The 23,070-nt window shown below is 34.7% G+C and overlaps 1 protein-coding gene across 2 annotated transcripts in view; it reads left to right on the top strand.

Annotated features, from left to right (window-relative positions):
• Positions 1 to 13,825, top strand: part of ST7L (suppression of tumorigenicity 7 like) — a 65,403-nt gene extending 51,578 nt beyond the window's left edge. For both annotated transcript variants that reach the window (XM_063104347.1, XM_063104345.1), the window contains 3 exons: positions 3,672 to 3,822; positions 7,319 to 7,411; positions 13,474 to 13,825. In XM_063104347.1, coding sequence (XP_062960417.1) covers positions 3,672 to 3,822; positions 7,319 to 7,411; positions 13,474 to 13,652 — 423 coding nt within the window. In that variant the 3' untranslated portion in view covers positions 13,653 to 13,825. The remainder of the gene's footprint in view (positions 1 to 3,671; positions 3,823 to 7,318; positions 7,412 to 13,473) is intronic.
• Positions 13,826 to 23,070: the final 9,245 nt, after the last annotated feature.

Raw genomic sequence — 23,070 nt, 5'->3', positions numbered from 1 at the left:
TATAGTTGCCATTCAAAATAGCATTTTTTTCCCCGTGCCAGCGCCTCAGGGCCCTCCCCGAGACCCAGGGTATGGGGAAGGGGACCAGACTCCCCTCCCACAACCAGGCTCACAGCGCCAGCACCTCGGAGCCTGCCTGGGGACCTGGGGTTTGGAGAAGGGGACTGGACCCCCCTCCCACAACCAGACACCCCACACCAGTACCTTGGGGCCTGCCCAGGGACCCGTGGTATGGAGCACGGGACCAGTCCCCCCTCCCACAACCAGGCACACTATGCCAGCTCCTCGGGACCCACCCAGGGACCTGGGTTATGGAGCTGGGGATCGGACACGCTCCACAACCAGGCACACTGCCAGCACCAAGGAGCATGCCAAAAACATCTCCTCCATGTGGGTGGCCCACCACAGCCACACGATAGCCATGGCTGCTGCAAAGGCAGCTAGACACCACAACAACCATGCAGATGGTCTGCCAGTCACTGGAGTGCGTTAACACAAAAAGAGTCACCAGCAGAGATAAAGAAAGGAGGAGGATGTGTCCTTCCACAGAGCCCATTTCAGAGTGATGAAAGAGGCATCTGCTCTATGATAGTATTGGGGGGCCTGATCACACCTCTCAGTATTGGACAGATCATTTGGGCAGCAAATCAACAGAGTAACCATTATTCTTTCAGAGAGTGAAAAGAAATCTAGGGTAATTAGAGGGAGGATGGGGGAGAAAAAGGGGGATCGGGAGGGATTGGACAAGGTGCATAAATAATAATTACAATTTATAATAATATATATAATAGTAATATTGATTTGATCAACATATCTCAATGTTGAACCCCCAAAATTTGTATAATCAATTTTAATTCAATAAAAAATTTTTTAAAATAGCATTTTCTTGACATATCAAATTGATATTTTCTATAAGTTTTACTAAATAATTGTTAACTGAATATTTTTGTTTACATTTGCTAAGTGGTTACTAATATACCAAATACCATGTTGGGGTTTAGTTTAAAGCTTCTGGGTTCCAAAACTCATTGAAAATGATTAGGGTTATTTTGTCTCTTCTATTTGTAAAAGGAAACAATTTTAATAGAAAGGACCTGGTTTAAGAATTAAACAGTTTTCTTTGGAAAACTAGATACTCTGTTTATGATGGAAGTTCTATTGAGTTTGCCACATTTTCTTTGCTTCCTACTGAAGAAGCTCTTAGTGCACTTGCAAAGAGCATAAGGAGTCATGTCAGAGGTCAGCTATTTGAGTCCATTTTCCCACAGCTGCCTGGTGCGAGTGATCTTTTACTGTGTTTTAAAAAAATGGGCAAGGATTAGAGAGGATTAGAAAGAATATTACCCTCCTGAATATAGGCCCAAGGCACTAAGGGGAGAAAACCCAACCAGGCAGCAAATGGGCTTTGCTTGACCAGGACACAACCTCTCCTGCATTCCTTTATGAAACTGAATGGGAAATGTTAAGTCCCCAAACTGGATTAGTAAATAATCTCATAGTTTGTGACATCTGCTAAAATAAATCGATGAGCAGACTGCATTCTTACACTTTGAAGACAGAGCCAGTGACATTAAGAGTAAGAGTAATTAAAGATGGGCATTAATCTCAGTAATTGTTTGAAAGGCACATTTCATAAACAAAGAAAAAATTATTTTAGATGTATTAATATGATGAATATATACATATTGATTAATAATCTAAGGCTTAAATTTTGAAACCACTACAACTTTTTGTTTTTTAAGATTCTTCGTGGAGTTTTATTGCTTGTAACAGTTTTACAAAGTGTTTCACAAATTTAACTTTTATTTATGTTATCTCATTAGTTTATATAACAGCCTGGGGAACCAGAATTTGAAATGTGAGAATATATATGTTGAGACACCTCTGCACTGTTTCTCTTTTTGTATCTTATAACAGAAGTTAATGTGGTTTGGACGTTATGACTTACAATTTGGTATTAAGTTATTTAGAACCAAAGAAGTTATTTCAGACCAATTTTAGAAGGGAAAGCACATTCTGACCTCGGTCTTCGGAGGAAGTATGAGCATTTAAATATTTCTTTAAAGGTTTTGTTTTAAGTTGATCGCTTTTATGTAATTAGTACATTGGATTAGTGCAATAAATGTGATTATACAGCTTTTGTTATGTATTAAATATGAGGACAAGTATTTTCTTCAAGACTTTAAGACAGAATTTAGTTTCATACGTGAAGAAGAATTGATAGACTATAACTTTTTTAACAGGCACATTCACTGATCTCTCAAATGCACCTTGCACTGTGCTCCCTCGGTTCAGTGTCTCTTTGTTCAAGATGGCTCTGTGCTTTGGATATGTCCTCCCATTTTTCTCCCCACCCCACCCCCAGTCTGCTCATTCACATTCTATCCACCTTTAAATATCAGCTCATCCCATCAAATGGTTTATTTCTTCCCCCTAAATCATAATACCTCCTAAACATAGAGTTAACATAAGACCCAGCAATTCTACTCCAAGTTGTTTACCCAAGAGAAATGAAAATGTACGTTCACACCAAAACTTGTAAGTGAATGTTTACAACAGCATTACTCATGATAGCCAAAAGGTGAAAACAACCAAATGTCTGTCAAATGATGAATGGATAAGCAAAATGTGGTATATCTATACAATGAAATATTATTTGGCCACATAAAGGAATGAGGTACCAATATATGCTACAATCTGGATGAACCTTGCAAACATCATGCTAAAGAACCCCGTCACAAAAGACCACAGATTCTTATTATATGATTCTGTTAGTATGAAATGTCCAGAATAGACATGTATAAAGACAGAAAATAAGTTAGTGGTTGCTTAGGGGGAATGGGAGAATTGGGGAGTAGAGGGTGATAATTAAAAGGGACAGGATTTCCTTTTGAGGTGATGTAAATGTTCTAAAATTGACTGTTGTGATGGTCCACGAATATACTAAAAATCAATGAATTGAACACTTTAAATGGGTGAATTCTGGGGGATGTGAATTATGTCTCAAAGCTGTTATTAAAAAAACTTAAAAAATTAATACCTTCTATCCATATTTCTTTATACATTGTTTATTATTAGAGTGCTCTAATAAAGCACTCACTGCAGTCTGGTTATAATTATTTACATAAGAAATCTGCCTTTCCCATTTTTATGAAGCTCCAGAGAACAGGTAAGGTGTTTTTTGATATTCCCCAACAACCGTAGTGCTTTGCACCCAGTAAATATTTGTTTAATTGAACTTTCCACAATTAAGTTTTTTCACCTGTAAAATGGAATTAAGAGAAAAAGAATTGAATGTTGCCACAAAGAGTTCTTCTGAAATTGTGTTTTATAGTTTTTACATTTAATTCCTTTTTGGAAAAATAGATGTTTGCTCTCATTATTTCCCCAGCTTGAGTTTCTAATTTGTATTTAGCAAGGTCACACATAAGCCATTTATCACCTTATTTTTACCTATAGGAGTATTCTGATTTTTGGAATTTGCATATATAACTATTTTGTACGCATGTTATCTGTAGGACTTTCATGTCATTTCAACTAGTTTAATTTTTTTATAAGTCAATTTGACCTTATAATTTGTTGAATCTACATTTTTGTGGGTGTTTGAATTCAACATGATTTAATTTTTCTTTTTTGTGTTCTGTGTGTATGTGTGTGTATTATTCTTCCAGTATTTACTAGAGATGAAAAGTTTAATTTTACCTCCAGAGCACATTCTGAAACGGGGTGATAGTGAAGCAATTGCCTATGCTTTCTTTCATCTTCAGCACTGGAAGCGAATAGAAGGTGCTCTTAATCTGTTACAGTGTACATGGGAAGGAAGTAAGTACTCTTTTCCAGATATAACACTAATCTCTCTGACTATTCATTGCATTCATGGGCAGTCTTTTTTAATGAGATTGTCTGAATTGCTGTAAGAATTTTTTGTTCAGATTGGTTTCAAGTGAATTCAGTGGCATTATATTTGGTTTATTGGTATAAGAAATGCTTACTGTATCTATATCGATACCACATTTAGGAAAAGCAAAACGAGAAACTTTTATGGTATTCTGCCATATGTTCATTTAAGTTACATATTTGTAAGAAAAGAAAATGAAAACTTATACCCTTTGGCTTATAGGCTTTTTAATGTTGTAGAACTATTCTAATATTTTAAAAACTGGTCTGGTTTTGTTTTGTTTTCAGATGTATATAACAAGAAATTATTTTTCTCATAACTAATACCAACTCTATTCTTTCTTTTATTGTGGTAAAGGATACATAACGTAAAATTTACCATTTTAAACATTTTAAAGTATACAGTTCAGTGGCATTGTATACATTCACAATGTTTTGCAACCATCATCACCATCCATCTCCAGAACTTTTTCATCATCCCAAACTGAAAATCTGTACTCATTAAATAATAACTCCCCATTCTTACCTTCCTCTAGCCCTTGGTAGCCACCATTCTGCTTTTTGTCTCTATGAGTTTGACTACTGTAGATACCTCATACAATATTTGTCCTTTTGTGTCTGGCTTATTTTATTTAGCATAATATCTTTAAGGTTCATCCATGCTGTAGCATGTGTCAGAACTTCCTTCCTTTTCAAGGCTGAATAACATTCCATTTTAAGTATATCCCACCTTTTGTAATCCATTCATCTAGTGATGGACACTTGGGTTGTTTCCACCTTTTGGCTATTATAAATAATGCTGCTATGGACATTGGTGTACAAATATTTGAGTTTCTGCTTTCAGTTCTTTTGGATATATAACCAGAAGTGGAATTCTGGATGATAAACTTCTATGTTTAATTTTTTGAGGAACCATAATATTGTTTTCCATAGCAGTTGCACTGTTTTACATTCCCATCCGCAATGCAATTAGAATTTCTCCACATCCTCGCCAACACTTGTTATTTATTTATTTTTTTCCTGATAATAGCTGTCCTAATTAATAGGTATGAAATGGAATCTCATTGTGGTTTTGATTTGCATTTCTCTAATGATTAGTGATGTTGAGCATCTTTTCATGTGTTTATTGGCCATTTGTATATCTTTTTTGGAGAATAAATAAAATGGTCCTGTTTTTAACTAATTACCAGATTTCTTATTAGTAACTTCTTATAACCAGCAGGAAAGTGAAGAGGCCTAATCAAAATATTCTATCAGTTGGATTTGTATAACAATTCTTTTGCAAAGTACACCAAAACTATCAATAAACATTCAAAAATAAATTCAATACTCCTTCACTAAAATTTGTTAATCCACTCAGTTCCCAGACTTTGCACTGAGGCACTTTGAGATGTTGCAGCAATTCACAAGAGTGCTGTGGAATATTTTAAGTTTTCTTTTTTTCTATTTTTTATTTCATGAATGGGCTTTACTGAAAATAATAAATTATATGAAATTAACATTGCCCTAAGAAAACTAGTTACCTGTATGTTGTCTGTTTCTGTAGCAACACATAATTCTCCACTATTATTAATTTCTATGTGCTGAGATGATTCAATGCTTCTAAACATCACAAAGGAAGAACTTTATGAAATTTCTTTAAAATATAAAACACACACAATTTAAATCCAAAACTACTGTTCTTCTATTTGTTCTAATACCTTAAATTTTCAATGGAAACACAACAGTGCTCAACATCTGTCTGATACCACTCCATTAGCTCCATATAGTTCACAGTTTCAACATTAGGTTGCTCTCTATTCCTTTTGATGTTATCATATCTTCACAAAACTGGGTTTTTGTTAGTTGCTGTGATTAAAAGGAGTACCATACAAAAATCACGGTGGAACAGAAAATGAGGATGGTGGTGTCCAATCTGATTTCAGGGTTTGAGAAGTTGTGTGTCCAACAGGCTCGTATATACATCCCATTAGTAAGAAATGATGGTTATTTTTAAATGAAATAAGAAAATTATTTTTTCTTTCAATTTATGTGTGTTTTTTTTCAAATTGCTACTAAGTTGTTAGAACATAAACTTGTAAAGTTGTTTGGACCCATTACTTAAGTGAAATTGTTAGATATTTCTTTCAGCCTAGGGCACCATAAAAATTACCGGGACATGAAGTGCAGCATGTGTCTTTGAACCAAGAAAATTTGGGAGCCTCTGCCTTAACCATTTGCTTTGGATCAGACACTGTGCTTGACACTGACAATCTAAGATTAATAAAACTGGGATTATGTACTTGAGGAGCTGAATGTCTTTGAGTAATTAGATTTTCACTTTTTCTTCAGTAGTCTATAATATACTCAAAACCAGGCACTCTATCTCATTCCTCTTATATGCGTCTTTACTGACTGGCATTCTGCTGGGCACATAGGAGGTTTTCAATTTGTGTATGATTTATAGTGTATATCATGAATCTTAGTGAATGATTTCCTAGAGTTATTACTGATTTGCTGTATTCTATTAGTTTGGACAAATAACTACTTTTTATTGTGGCAAAATAAAATCTCTGTTATGACAAAAGTTTATCAAGTGGTTAGAGCCACTTTTCCTTTAAGGATAAACAAAAACCTTATTACAGTTTTGATGAGTACTTAGCTAGTGAAGTAGATCAATAAGGATTTTTAAAAAATAAATATGCAAGACTTAGTGATAATCTAGATCAGGGGTGGGCAAACGTTTTCTGTAAAGGGCCAGATACGAAATATTTTAGGCTTTGCAGGCAATACGGTCTTTGTCACAACTACTCAATTCTTGTAGCACGAAAGCAGCCTTAGACAATATGTAAATGAATGGCATAGCTGTGTTCCAATAAAATTTTCTCTACAAAAACAAATAGTGGGCCAGATTTGGCCAAAGGGCCATACTTTGGTGATCCCTGATCTAAATTAAACTCTGCTCATAGAAAACTTTGGTGAACCTCACATGTGAACTCTAGGATCCATGGAGAACTCTTAGGCTGCCAACAGGCTGTGTAACACTTTTGGGTTACATCCCATTCTTGGGATGTAGTTATGGCCACAACAATTATACAACATTGCAGTTTTATTCCTGCAAGAAACAGAATTCATACTTGTGGAGTCAAGTCAGTTGTGTTTGTCATGGGGAGACTGAGGCAAAGAAGGACCCAGTCAGTCTTTATCATCCACCACTTCCTTTAGTTTTCTTCCAGCCAGACTAGACCATTCTTTAAATAAATCTTATTCTTCCCCTTATTCATTTTTTTGTTTATTTTGTTTCTTCCACATTAAAGTTCTCTCAAAAAAAGAAAATACTGTGTGAAAATTTTGTAAAAATGTCTCCAAAATAGCTTTGATTTGTAGTATAGAAAGGTAAGTGAGACAGAATTGAATGTCAACATATGTATTTTTTTCTCAGCTTTTAGAATGATTCCATATCCATTAGAGAAAGGACATCTATTTTACCCTTATCCCAGCTGCACAGAGACTGCTGATAGAGAGCTATTACCTAGTAAGTAAATATTTCAGTTTTTCTAAACATAAAAGTAATTGTTAGATTGCTTTTCATAGTATTCTCCATTTTAAAAGTATCTTTGGTTGAAATTCAGGAAATAGTTTAAATACTTTTTTAGCCATTTCTAGTATTTATTTGCATACTTGTAATTCAATTTATTTTCAAATATTTATTGGAGCAATACCCTATCCTAGATGCAATGAAGGACACCAAGATTAAAGGTAATAAAAGAACCGTCATCTTAAAAACATTTAAAAGAGAATACCAATCCTTGGCACTCTTTCAGATAGTAGAGGAAGAGGAACTACTCCCCAACTCATTTAGTGAGACCAATATTATTACCCTGATTCCAAAACCAAAGAAATTACAGGAGAAGAAAACTATAGAACAGTGGGCCTCATGAGTATAGACACATACATTTTCAGTGAAATATTAGCAAACTGAATCCAGCAACATATAAAAAGGATTATATACCATACATACCATGACCAAGTGGGATTTACCTCACAAATGCAAGGTTGATTTAACATCCAGAAATGTAATGTACCATGTTAATGGAATAAAGGACAATAAATGCAGAAAAAGCATTGACAAAATCCAACACCTATACATTACAAAAACTCTCAACAAACTACAAATAGAAGAGAACGTCCTCAGCCTGATACAGAACATCTACTAAAAACTCACAGTTAACATTGTACTTAATGGTGAAAGACTGAATGCTTTCCCCCTAAGATCAGGAATAAGGCAAGGATGTTTGTTCTCACCACTTCTATTTAACATTGTACTAGATTGTACCAGCCAGCTGCCAAAAACAAACAAACAAACATTGTATTAGAGGTTTTAGCCAGGGTAGTCAGGCAAGAAAAATGAATGAAAAACATTTATATTGGAAAGGAAGAAGTCAAACTGTCTTTATTCATAAATGACATGCTCCTCTATGTAGAAAATCCTAAGAAATCCATAAAAATACTATTAGAACTAATAAACAAGTTCAGCAAGGTTGTAGGATATAAGATCAATGTACAAAGTATCTCTATATACCCTGCAATGAACAATACACAACTGAAATTTACAAAACAATTCTAATCACAGTAGCACGAAAAAGAAGAAACTACTTAGGGATTATTTTAACAAAACAAGTGCAAGACTTGTACACTAAACACTATAAAATACTGCTGAGAGAAATTACAAAATATCTAAGTAAATGGAGAGACATTCCATGTTGATGAATTGGAAGACCCAATATTATTTGGTTAGCAATTCTCCCCAAATTGATCTGTAGATTCAATACAATCTCAATCAAAATCCCATGAGCGATTTTACAAAAAATGACAAGCTGCTCCTAAAATTTATGTGGAAAGGTAAAGGACCCAGAACAGTCAAAACAATCTTTGCAAAGAAGAACAAAGTTGGAGGGGATACACTTCCTGATTTGAAAAAGAGCAAAGAATTTGGAGGAGAACCACAAATACGTAGGATTATGATTACTGAGAGTGTTTCAGTCAGTCCCTCCCTTCAGGAAGCAAAACTTCTCAAAAGAATAGTCTACACTTTGTGTCTCAGCTGCTTTATTTTCCACTCTTTTTCTCTGTGAACTGGTGTATTTCTGTTTTTTTCTTTTTATGACTTAACTGATAAGTAAGCATGCTGAAGGGGTAGAAACACTAGCACCATGTTTCCTTATATGATGTAAACCTGTGCCACAGTTTTCACAATACGACCCATTAGAACTGAAGTCTAGGAAAGAAAGTTGCAGTTTTACAACCATAAAACTTAAATAAACTGAAAAGTTCAAACAGATAGATGAAAATTGAGGAGGAAGAGATTATGTCAAGTTGAATATGCTGGTATTTTTCTCCCAGGGTTTTTTGTTTTCCTCCATCCACTGAGATAAGTAATCTCTTCTTTGAATTTAGAGGGCTCTACGTCCTTCTTGATCTCTCCTTTTAGGTTGTAAACTCTTTGAAGGCCAGGATTCTCTTTTGTCCCTGTATCTCTATAATGTTTGCCATAAAAATTGATATTCAATAAATATTATTTGAATTAGTCAAATTCATTAATTTATTCTTATAAACGTACCTGGCACATTTTAGATAACTCAACAAAATGTTAAAGATTAGTACCTTTTCCTCCTTACCCTATTCTGAACTCCTAGGCTGCTCACAGGTTAATAGAAAGACTGATAGACAATTTGTTAAGTGCTATACATATGGAATGGATTATAAGGAAGCTCGAGGAGGTAGGGTCAATCTCTCCAGGAGGTTAAGGATGATTCTCAATTTTCTTACTTGAGTGACTTGGACAATAGTAAATCTATCATACAGCAGGAAGAGCAGGTTTGGGAATAGGGGTGGGGGAAGTAAATAAGTTCAGGCTTTGACTGTGTTGCTTGTGTAACATCCATATATACACACATACATGTATATATGTGTGTGTGTATATATATATAAATCTTTTTTACGTATACGTGTGTGTGTATGTGTGTGTGTGTGTGTGTGTATATATATATATACAAAATCTTTTTGGGGGGCTTGAATACCCATTTATGATCTCTCTGTTTCCATAGGTCAAAAATCTGGGCATAGCTGAACTGGTTTCTCTGATTGAGGTCTCAAGGTTATTGGCCTGTGTTATTATATAATCTATTTCACACGTATACAGAAAAGTCTTTATATTTTGCATCTTTAAATAATATAATAAATAGCAAATGTTGTAGGCATACTTTGGGTATAAGTAATAGAGAGCTACTTCAGAATAGCTTAAACATAAATGGGAATTTGTTGGAAGAACACTGTGTTATCAAAGAACCCAAAAGCAACAATTACAATTGGACCTCTTAAGGAAATAGAATCAGAAACTAGAATTAGGATTTTGAGGAGTCAGTTATCTGTATATCTGCCTCTGGCTGCCTTTTTAAGTCTCTTCTGTTCTCACTTTCTTTTTCTCCTTCCCCAGCCCTCTCATTTCTTTGTATGATCTCATTTCTGCTTCTCTCTGTGTATCTGTTTCATTCTTACACCCTTTTCTTTGCAGTTTGGCTTTCCCTTCATAGACACTCATGTGGCCTAAGTTGATGCTTCTCCTGTTCTGTGTTTACCTGTCATCAGTTCAGGCAAACCATACAGAATGAATAATATTTCAATCCCAATTCTGAAACTTCCGGGAGAGAGAATCAGATTTATCCAGGTGTTCATTCCTGATCCAGTTAGCTGTGGCCTAAGGACATGATCAAGTTATGTAAACAAAATTGACTGGAGTCCTGATATCTCTCTCTCTCTCTCTCTCCATCTCACAAGTCAGACTTGGGGTAGCAAAGGAAGTCGTAGGCATGAATGAGATCACTAAGGGAAACTGTGTAGAGTAAGAAGTGAACTAAGGATGGAACCATGGGGCCACAAAAATGTCTAAGGAACAAGTGGCAGGAAAAATGTTGAATATTCAGTGAAGAAGTGGTTAGAGAGTATAAGAACCAGAACTAAATATCCTAGAAGCTAAATGGAAGAATAAATTTCCAAGTGACGGGGAGTATCTGTGATATTAGGTAAGGTAATTACTGAGAAGAATCCTTTGACTTTGGCAATTAGGAGATCATTAATGGAAGAAATTTTATTTTTCTTCCTAGGGTGGTGGTGGTAGTTTTTCTTGTTGTTTTTCCATGTTAACAGGAACAAGGATATTTAAGGCAAAGGAATGGATCTTTAATTATGGAACATTGATATGCCTGAGTATATTATATTAGGCTAATATATTTAGCCTAAAACAATGCCCCTCTTTATTAGTCATTACAAAGTTTATCTAATATAAGGCCAATTTTACATAGTAATATGAATAAAATCAGGATTATTATTATTATGTTGTCAGAGCATAGCTACAAGACCAAACAATTTGCTTTTTGGCAAACAATTTGCTTTTTTGCTTTATTAATTCTAACTCTATATAGGGTGAAAACTCGAGGAGAGAGGAAAAGATTGATATGCTGGGCAGGGGAGGTGTTAGTTATATTGTATGTTCTTAGAGTATTTTTTCTGTCTCTGACCATGGTAGAATGAACAATTTTTTTTTAATAATGTGGCGTTCTAATATCCAGGAGTATTTAATGTTTTTTGTTTTTAATTCTCCTTCAACCTTGATATGACTTACAGCATTCTGGAATTTGCTTATGGACCTCATAAGTTCAGACTTGAACTATTCCCTTAGTTCACATAGCTATTTAGTTGTCTTTTATGCCTCCTGATAAATTTTTCTCTACAAGCCAGTGATGAAATTTGAACTTCTGTTCCAAGGGAGTGTTTCTGTACTAGTCAGTCATACATTATATTGATGTATTAGCCAAACATCGACTGACAAATGAAACTACAGAAAGTAATCCAAAATGAAATAATTAGGTCTCTCCTACAGTATAAAAATCTTATATTTTAGGAAATTTTCTTACTAAATCTATGCAATTTCTACCTTATAAAGTGGGAATAATACTATGTATCTCTTAAGGTTATTGAAAAAAATCAAATGAGCTAATATACATTAAAGCACTTTATAAACCATAAAATGCTATACAGTTTAGCTAATATTATTAATTTTGCTGTCTTATATGTATTCCCTGTCTTCTCAAATACCAGGATTTGTTTCTCCTGGTTTGAAGTCGGGAAGAAGTAGTTGGCTTCTCATGGCTGAGGGACAGGGTAAAAGGGACTGCTGGATTTTGGAGTGCTGAAAGCACAGTGTTCTCTATAGTTTCTAATATTTCTAACTTTTAAAAAATTTAGTTCTGGTGTGCTTTTACTTTATTTTTATTTTTATTTTTATTTATTTTTGCAGCTGGCCGGTATGGGGATCCAAACCCTTGACCTTGGTGTTATAGCACTGTGCTCTAACCAACTGAGCTTTTATTTTAAACATGGCTCAAGGCTCTAGAAATTTTCTAGATTTTTAATGAGTTTGGTTTTTGGTACATACTTTTTGAATATAGTATAAGACATAAAATATCATAGCTATTGAATGAAACCTAGGTATAATCTTTTCTGTGAATCACTGTTTAAAAAAGTGAAATTTATAGCTGGCCTTGGTTTATCACTAAGTTAGTCATCCCTTACCAGTGCAGGATATTACATCAGGAATTCCTGGTTTAGTGTTCAGCCCTGAGCAGTCAAGTTCCTGGACTAATGAAGTCCCAGAATAGCACATTTATTGAGCATCTGTGTACTGCCTGTCAGGCATGGTAATAGGCTCATCTCAGTATTGTTATTCAAGTATTTTCAAATTTCAAATAAAATATAAATACTTGAATACAATTGATAATAATATAACTCAATCACTAGAAAAATAATAACTGAGTAAATGTGTAAATATGGTAAAGTAATACAAAGGACTTCATTTATGACCAGAAACCTAGGGTTTTGGTTTTCTAGTTCAATTTTTATAGTGCTCAATGAAATGCCACATATAGAACACATTAATAATTGGGTAAAATTATTTACTGATGGTTCTGGGAAATCTCTAATAACATGTCTGTCTCCTTATACTAGTCTCAGATCTCCCAAAGTACAAGAATTAACAACAACTCACATTTATTAAGCACTTACAATGTTCATCATAACAACTCCATAGCAACTTTTGTAGGGTTTAGCAACTTACTCAAGATCACATAGCTATTAAGGGACAAAGCTCTTTTTCAAAATCACCTCAGCATGAATTTATAGTCAGTGTTCTCTCCCATAGTGCCATCCTATTTTCAGACCCTAGCACAATCATCTGAGTGTGTAGATAGGTTGTTGATGCTGGAGTAAATAATGGATAAGTTTCTTCTACCTTGCTTGGCCAGAGGCTTTTTATTCTTTTTTTAAAAAAATATTTTACTTTTTAGTTTTTTTTTTTTTTTTTCTGTCCAGTACAGGGATTGAACCCTGGGCCTTCATGTTATCAACACCACATTCTTAACCAACTGAGCTAACTGGCCAGCTTCTTTTTAGTTTATAAAAATAGATTTCATTTGAAAATATTAAGATTGGTTTACACTGTATTCTGAAATAAAATTCATTTCTACTTTCTGTCCCTTGCAGCCTTTCATCATGTTTCTGTTTACCCAAAGAAGGAGCTTCCTTTTTTCATTCATTTCACAGCAGGACTGTGTTCTTCTACAGCAATGATAGCCCTTCTCACACACCAGTTTCCTGAAATCATGGGTGTTTTTGCTAAAGCTGTAAGTGTGATCTCAAGGACTTGTGTAGAGTATTTGTAAAACACACAAGAAACTCTCTCTGATCTGTTTGTATTAACCCAGTTGAGCTGTGGGAGATATTTGTTACAGTAAATTGCAGGAATTGATTTGTAAAGTTGCTGTCATAAATATGTCAAACCCAAGTCTTTGGCAATTTGAGCTATACTTCTGTTGCTTAAAAGTTTAAAGAATACAATGCCATAACATTATAAAGTTGTTCCTTGTAGATCACTTTTGGTGATAAACATAGCTCTTGTTACTAGCTAAAGAATAATCCAGCTATTTTTTATCATTAATGCATTTTCTTTGGCATTTAAAAAAATTCCCCATTTTGTAAACAAGACTTTTGATTTTATTTAAATGAAATCATTAGTTCTAACAATTTACTGAATTTTAAATTCAAGAATGCAACTAAGATGGAGAATAAGTAGGTAAGATAGGACAGATGGGACATTTGCCCTGGGTACAGAATGTGCCTCTGTACTCAAAGGTTCTCCCAATTGTGTCTGCATATTCTTATTGACCTTTCCCAATCTTTGGTATAAAACCATGTATAGACCTTTATTTTCTATTTTACCCTTTAGTTTTGAACTGCTTCCCCATTTCCTGATCTAGGAAGTACTTGAGGACTGACATTAGAGAAGGTATCCCATGACTATTTACTCTTCTATGTAAACTTATTAATTAATGTTACTGGCTGAAAGTAAAATTACCAAAGATAATTCCCTTTGTTTCCAAGCATTTAAAAAAATGCACCTCTCTTGTACATCTTTGCATTTTTACCAGATAATAAGAGTTAAAACCCCAAAAGAAAATGCTGATTTATTATATTCCCAAATATAAAAGTCCTGAGAACCATAGAAAAAGTAGTCCTTACTTGGTAATGTATTTTCTGTATTTTTCTCTATATGCCTCCATTTTAGCTCCATATTTCCTCACAATTTCTTTTCCTGCCTTAACAATAGTTTATTTGGTGCCTTAAAGATTAGTTGGCTTTCTTCTGGCATCAGTGGTAAGAGCACTGGTTTCCCTTCTTCCCTGAAAAGTCAACTGTATAATGTGCTAAGTTGCAACTGTCTGAAGGCCTAGGAGTGAGTCTGTGCTTGATTCTGGGTTAAGCTTCAAGAAGAATGACTTTCCACTGTTGTTCAGGAAGTATAGATATTTGGGTTGGAAACAGACTATTCTTTTTTTTTTAGTGTAAAAAGGAAGCTTAGTGATCATACCATAACTATTGTTTGCAATGGTGCTGATAGGTGAATGAGTGCATCTTAAACTGAAATGATCTTGCTTTGTAATCTTGCATGGAAAAAAAAACTTGGACTAGAAAGGGAAACCCATCCGTTTTACGGCTGGGGGAAAAGAGTGCAACTGTGTATTTGAGATCACAGGCAAGCAATGAGAGACATGATTTTGGGGTTTTTTTTCAGGGCAGTAGGGTGGGAAGGAGGTGAAGTAGAGCAAGGAGGAAAATCTAGAATCTGGCGTAGATGTGTAACAACTGTTAGTAGTATGTTTCCATGAGGTACTGGCTAAAATTAATGTAGAGTGTTCTCACTGTATGCTCTATCCATCAATGTTAGTATATTGTGTCTGCCTTTACCCATGAGATCAGTAATGGCACCAGAAGAGCCTTTAAGATTACATAGCATTAGTTCCTCAGCACTCTTCTAGCAGACTCTGAGAATGAATAATTACTTATTTTTAAGTGGAAGTGTCTTTTTAGACCAAAAGTTATTGGTATATTGTATTTCTAGCTGATGAACAATAAACAAGCTTTTATTCGCTACCTTTTGGTATTTGTATAGTTGGTGGTATATAGTGTCAAAAATGTGCCTGACAGTGAACTTTTATAGCCACGTTTTATCCTTGTGACCTTTACATGTACAATTTAAACTTCTAGAAGCTAAGTATTTGGTGTGAGAAGTTCCAAAGGTAGGTTCCATTAAGAGTTAATGAAAAATGATTACAGTATGGGCAGTCTCTAGCTTATAAACACAGCGTATAATGCCTCGACAAGCAGACAAACAGAAAAGGCACTAGAGGCTCAAATTCTACTTGTTCACCACTTCATAAAGTGTGATCTATGATTCAGGAGCACCATAGTCACCCAGGAGCTTGTTGAAAACGTAGAACCTCAGGCATCACTCCAGACCTCCTGAATCAGAATCTGCATTTTAACAAGGTCCCCAGGTGATCCTATATGCACATTTAAAGCTTGAGAAGCTCTGCTGTTCCCCCAATATGAGGAATTTAGAACACCTGAATAGTACCACCTTATTAAGGTGGAGAAGAGACAGCATTGCAATGCTATGAGCATAGACTTTGGAGGCAGACTGCTTAGCTTTGAATCCAAGCCCGGACAGTTATTGGCTGTGCAATCTCAGGTAAGTTATTTAACCTTTTCTACCCTTAATTGTAGAATGAGAATAGAACTACCTCATATGTTTTGATGAGGGTTAAGTGAGTTTAAAATATATCAAGTGTGTAGAACTGTATCTGCCCACAGTAAAAACTAGGTGAATATTAGCTATTATTGCTGCTGTCATTGTCATCATCATCACCAAAGTACGGCTATAGTGGGAAACTCTACCCCCTTCACATTTGGAGGAGAGATGTCTTAACAGGAGGCTCAGAATGCATTTTCCCATAGAAATTGTAGTATAAATGGTGGTTGGGTGTCATTTAAACAATACTATTAGTACTATACTTCTGGTACATTGTGCATATGTGAACCACAGAAGGTGGAGAAATGTTTCAAGTTCCAGGCACTGGCAAACTGCTTTAAAGAACAGAGCTGTTGATAAGTTGCAAACTGCCTATATTAGGATTTTCGATTAAGTCAGATATTTGATGGCTAAATAAGGTAGAAATTGATGAGGAATCTTTGAAACATACTTGCTCTTCTATTTAGTAAGGCAAAGCAATTTAAGAAAATTTCCTCATTGTTATCATTGTCTCTTCCTCATCTCATATCTTTTTGTATTAGCTCACATGCTACAGCAAACTCAATTTGAATTTTAAAAATGTGTTTGTTACAAAAATCACTTTTTTGTGAAGCCAGGCACTGGCTTAATAGGGATTAATGATTTTTAATAATTTTCACTGTACATCAGATTTTGGTTAATGGAAGGGAATGGGCTAGAATAATTTAGTGGTTTTAGTGCCTCTTCTTCTGCATGGTATGAGGCTATATGGAATAAGATTTCATTTTCAGCAAGTTAGAAATTTTTTCCCTCTCATTTTTCTCCAGCTGAGATGAAAACCTAGTCTGACATTAGACATAGAGCAATGAAAAAAAGTTGCATAAATCCCTGGAGATGTGGAATGTGCTGATATCAGAGCTGATATTCTCCAAGGCCAGAATTCCTGAAAAAGGAAAAATTGCTTTTAAGTGGTAGGTCATTTTCTCACCTGCTTTGAAGCCTGCTGGGTTAAATATGAGAGTTCAAAGTAAGGGTAGCCAGCAAACCAACTGAACTGGAATCTGATTCTGCTTATCTGAAAGGAGCGTCTTTATTTAAGATCAGCACTGCCTTCTCTGTAGAGAAACAATCTTCATCTACTCTGGCCCCTTTCCTTTCTCTCTTGCAAGAAAACTTTCTTCTTAGTAAGGTTTGGGAGAGTGTTATCACAACAGTGAAAAGACTTAAAGATGGTCTTTGGGGATTTCACTAACTTACTGATGAATTAAGGCTTGTGGCATGTGGCTTTAGTGCTCTGAATTCAGAAGTGTGTTTGAATATAAAAGTTCCTAGTTGGGTTTTAATAGGTAGGGCAGTCTTTGCAGTGTTGGCAGAAGAAGGTGTTATGGGTAAAGATAGGGATAAAAAAGATTGCCAAATAAATTGTTTGTTTTACTAAGGGAAAACTTTGTTGAAATTTGTTTCACTAAACACATATTGTAGCTATGCCAGGATGGGAATGAGCCCTGTTTCCACATATTTCTACTAATCTTTATGTGGGAAAATGTGGTTGGACATGCCAATGATGAATTTCTGAGCAACTCATAATTGGCTGGCTCCACTGTAACCAAGGCCTTACAATCTGCTTGATTAATTCTTTAAGGACTGCATTAGCCAAGTTGCATGATTTCTAAAGTTATAGAAGGTCAGATGTTACACTAACAAAGGACCTCTCTACAGAATGTCTCACTGGGGTTTCTTCAGCCCCTTCCCAAAAATAATTAAAATCTTTCTCCCCAAATTACATTTTTAAAAATAATAAGCAGATATAAATGCCAAGTGTTTTTTACTGAATACTGAGCAAAACCTTTGCACTATTCTCATTATTTTTTCTAGGGCAGAGATCATCTTCAGAACTAGCAGAGTTGATAGATAATTATAACTATATATGATATATACCAGTAGAAAAATACATGATTGCTTTTAAAGGTTCTTATGTTTCCATTGTCATAACCAGTGACATGAAAACTGTTCATAGGTGAAAGATCTTTAACATTCTCCATCTGATTTCATTCATTAATGCTAAAAGCCTGTGATAGTTGTATACCTCTTTATTAAATACATAGGGCCACATTCAAAAAATTAAACTGATCTACAAAATAAAATTTAAAAAATAATAATAAAGTTTCTTCACTTTGAAAATAGATTAGTTTTCAAAGCTATGACTTCTTTAGTTCATAAGAACTGATATAATTTTTAAAACACTTTGAATTGTAATTAAGCTTATTTTCTCCTAAAATATTGTCCTGTAAACATGCTATTTCCACAGTAAAACAACTGAGCTGTTTCTCAGAGACTACACAGATAATAAAATGAGCGTATTGTGTAACAGGTCAAAATTTTTAAATGTGTTCATTTTTGTTCCATTGTTAGTGCCTCTAAAATCTTTATTTGAATAGTCTGGCATATCCAATGTTGATTTTCTTTATTAACTGGGATATTTGTAGCAAGAGAAAAGATGTTTTCTATAAAGGTATTTATATTTCTATAAAGGTATTTCCTATAAAGGTATTTCTCATGCTTCATCCTTATTGTTATCCAAAAAACAGACTGAGAAAATTATAAAATTGCAAATTTTATTTCTTATACAAATTTTCTAAGTACTGAACTTTTCTTTTTAAAAAAAAAAAAAAAAGAATAAAAGTTAGGACAATGTACTTTTTAATGCATGTCTATATCCTTTCCCCAGGACTTAATTCAGTTTTGAACTTTGTGGAGAGTACCCTTTTCCTATTAACATATACCTATCAAGTATGAACTTCAAAAGTTCTCTCTGAATTTATTTGGTAATATATCTAATCATCTTTTCCCACTCAGAAAAGTCTCTTTCCCCACTACTGTGAAAAGTCTCAGTGCTACAGTTTAGGACATCGTGTTACTAACTGCTACTAACATATTTATTGCTTAATCATTAGCACTTGGGATACATGGATTGCTTAGCAGTTTTTAGAAGAGCTGTGCTTAGATGTTGATGTAACTTTCTCATTTCAAATTATACTAGTTATTATACTAGTGATATTAAAATTCACATTAGGAAACCTACTGATCTTTGTCTTAGAAAACATCTTTGTCTTTTGCAGAGCCAGCAGGTCCTCCAGATGGAGAGAATAATGGGATGCAGAAGGAAATTATAATCTTGAGGAATAGCTTTTAGCTTTTTTCTTGAGTGGAGTTTTGCTCCTGTCCCCTACCAATCAAATTTCTAAATCTCAAAAGAACTAAATTAGTAAGACTGCTTAATAAATTACAATTCTAAACCAAGAGTAACTTGGACTTCCGTTAGTTCTTTTTTTAAGAGTTGATACTTATATTCCCATTTATTCTTAACTGGAGCCACTGGACGACAGATTGTAATCTTCCAGTGTTTATAGATGGGAAGTTTGAATCATCAAAGTTAAGTATTATGCCTAAAATTACATAGTAAATAAGGTAGCCTATTACTTTTAGTCATAATATATATTTTGGTTTCAATAATATATCACTTCAAACTTATACCAAAACAAGTACAAACAAGTAAATTTCAAACCAGATACAGTAATGCTGAGGGGACACAGAATGATGGAGTAGTGATAGTCAAGTGGCTTTGCTAGAGAAGTCTTCCTATAAGAGTTGAGTTTGGAGAAGAGTTCTAAATGAAGAGGCTGATGTAAATTGTCAGAAAAATAGAAAGTGCACTTAGCTTGGAGAAGTGCTTACTGTAAAGGCAAAGACACCAGGAGACAAATAAGCTGCATGCTCTTCACACTGTAAGCCTATTTGATGACTCTGATGCTTTAAAATAAAGAATATACCTTTGCTTTTCTGTCTTTCAAACCGGTTCACTCCAGTTTTATTCTCTTCTTGCTAGTTAGCCACTTAAAGAACTGCTGTTTGGTCATTTACATCACATACATAACTGAAGTCTTTTATAGACTTCAGCCTCTCTAACTGCCTAAAAGGTACAGTAATATTAAAGAAACAGTAGGCCCTGGTTTGTAATGATACAGAGGGAATTTAATTGACTCTAAAATTGTGTAAAAAAAAAAGTTTTAATATAAAGCATAAATGTATGTTTGCAGAGGATTAAAGAGGAAAGTTTAACTGAAAAGAATAAATGTTTCATCTAAAATACCATAACTTGTGGGATTTTTGTGGTTTTTTTTTCTAAAGTGGGAACTTTAGGTAGTGGATGTACTTCTAGTAGTTTTATCAATAGGTAGGAAACTTGGGTGTGTTCCTTAATGCTGATGAGGCCTCAATAAAAGATTGGGTTTTAATTGTATTCTATCTGAATTTGAGGAAAAAATAAAATTGTATTCATTCTGTAAAAAAATTAATATTGTCTTAGGCTCATCTTGACAGTAGCTGGCTTCAAGAAAAGAAGTTATTTGGGTTTCGTTTGATGCTCAACAAAATTACGATAACTGATACTCAGAAAATTCTGACTTCACCCTGTAATTTCAAGCTTTCTAGAAATAAAACTTGTGTGTACTGTTCAAAGTACAGAAAAGAGCTATTTCTTCTATTCAGGGCTTCAATTTTTAAAAAAGGGAGGAAGGGAGGAGGGAAAGAAGGAAGAAAAGGGCTGTATTTCCATTAAGCATCCTTGCATATGACCAATATGACACACAAAGAAAGAAGCAGTTTGAGGCAGAATTTAAGGAGGGAGCATATTCTCACATTCTTTGTTAGGAACATGCCAGCTCTTGTTCTCATCTATTGAATGTGCCAGAGTCCCAATTTCTTTCTGAAGCCAGAGTTCAAACTTTTACTCCCAGGTAGCAGCAGCTTTACAATTAAGTTTTAATCCCTCAGTGCTGTTAGACTCCTATCTAGAGTACAGCCACAGCTGTTCTTGGCAGGCAAATACATTGCTGTTTTTCCTTCTGTTACAGTGAGATAGAAAAATGTTCTCTGGCTGGGGTGTGGATGAAGGCACTTTACTAATCTTATACATAATTCATCTCTGGTTGCTGGGGTACTCAAAGTTGAAACTTTGCCCTCTGATAAAATTCAGCTGGATTTTTTATTTACTTGACTCTGATCCCTTTGAGGGTTTAGCCCTTATTGGGAGTCCAGGGATTCTAATTTAACTAAGCCCTGGCTGTGACAACTTTTCTTACTAATTTGCTCTTGGTGTATTTTAGCTATTGTAATACCACCTTTGAAAAACAAAACAAAACACTAGACAAAACAAAAACACAAAAAACTGCACTAGAACATGTAGTTCAGAGAGTCCTGGACACCCTGAAAAGAGTTTTCTTTCAGTATTGGCTTATTGAATGGAAGGACTGTAGTAGGGCTTATCTTGTTTTCAAAGTTTAGGTTTTAAAGAGCCTCAGCATTTAAAAATATTGTAACTATTGTTCTATAACATGCTATAATATGGTAATGAGTGTTCTATAACATACGATATAGGTCTTTGAGTTTTGAATTCATTGTATTAAGGCATTAATACTAATGGATTTATTTGTTAATTAATTCATTCAAAGAACAAATATTTATTGGGTACCTTTATGAAGTATAAAATACAGTCCCTGTTTACAAGTAGTTCATAGTCTTGTGGTAGGGAGATGAGATGGGTATGAAGTTGTATTAGTATAAGGTAGAGGCTACTACCACAACAGATTAGTTCATCTTCACACATTCATTCATTTGACTGGAAGTGACTGATGAGTTATTTTCAAGTGCCTCCCATAAAAATAGTGACCTAAAAAGTCAGTCTGGAATCAGAGAATCCCTCTTTTCAGAAGGATTTATTTGGTTAGGATTCCTTTAAGTCGAACAAGAAAATATAGAAAGAGGTGTCTTAATTTTATTCTTTTTCAAATATGCAACATGGAGGACTTTCATCTGCTGAAGTTCATGTTCTTATGAATAGTGGTATTCATTATAACGTCCATATGAATAGTTTAGAATTTATCAAAAAATGAAGAGCTGTGCAATTATAAATTTAAGTAATAAATGTCTCACCTCAGGTTCACATAGTAACTGCCATAAGACAAAAGCCTCCATACTCATACATTTCATCTTCCTCTTTTATATCCTCTCATTCCTAGTAAGGACTAAGGGCTATCCTGGTTTTGAAAATGAAATAGGATGATGTCATTGTGAAGTAGAATGGATACTAAGGGTTAGGATCAACATTACTTGACTCTGGACGTGTGAGATAGAACAGGAAAGAGCCATCCAGAATTTCCCAGAGCTCACTTGTTAATGTCAAAGCTGCATCCTATAGTCACTGGTTCTGAAAATAGGCACTTATCATGTAAAACTTAAAACTAAATAAAAGGATGTTGGGCTAAGGTACTAAAATAAGGTTCCTTTGCTCTCTCTTCCAAACTGAATTTTGCTGATCAGTTCTGAATCCTTGACAATTCTACCTCTTTACAGGGTGAACCACCAAGATTACTTTCTCTCTAGGTAACTGAAAAATATTTCCTATCTTTGTTGGGCTGTCTCAGTCAGGTAATATGTACTAACTGAATCACTGGGGATTGACCTTGGAATACATATGTTAGAATAGGCACAGACCTGTCCTTGAGGAGGTTATACAAATTAGGCATGTAATCAATAAATATGATAAAATGATGAAAGTATATGGAGTAGAAGAGTAGGACCAGGGTTGTACTAGAAGGTTGAAGAATATACTGATTTAATTCAGTGTTGCAGCAGAAGAAAGGAAGTAAGACAATTTGAACAATGATGTGGAGGCAGAAGACAAAGGATTAGGCTTTGGAATTTACTGGTGGCTGTTATTTCTTCTAGCAATCCATTTGAGTTTGCCACACCTACTGGAATAAGCAGAAATTATTTTTCTTTGAGTAGGTTAACAGAATATACATCTCCAGATATTGAATTAGGTGCATAATGGAATCTCCTAATTCAGAAGTCTAATTTGTAGCATGTTGGTAAGGAGGCACATTCATATTTCTGGGTGGTAGGGAGCCCACTCTCATCCATTCACCTGTGTTCCTGCTTATACTAGCAACTGT

The sequence above is a fragment of the Cynocephalus volans genome, chromosome 8, assembly GCF_027409185.1.
Source record: "Cynocephalus volans isolate mCynVol1 chromosome 8, mCynVol1.pri, whole genome shotgun sequence".
NCBI lineage: Eukaryota > Metazoa > Chordata > Mammalia > Dermoptera > Cynocephalidae > Cynocephalus > Cynocephalus volans.
The sequence above is the reverse complement of the archived record's forward strand: the minus strand, read 5'-3'. Positions and strand labels throughout refer to the sequence as shown.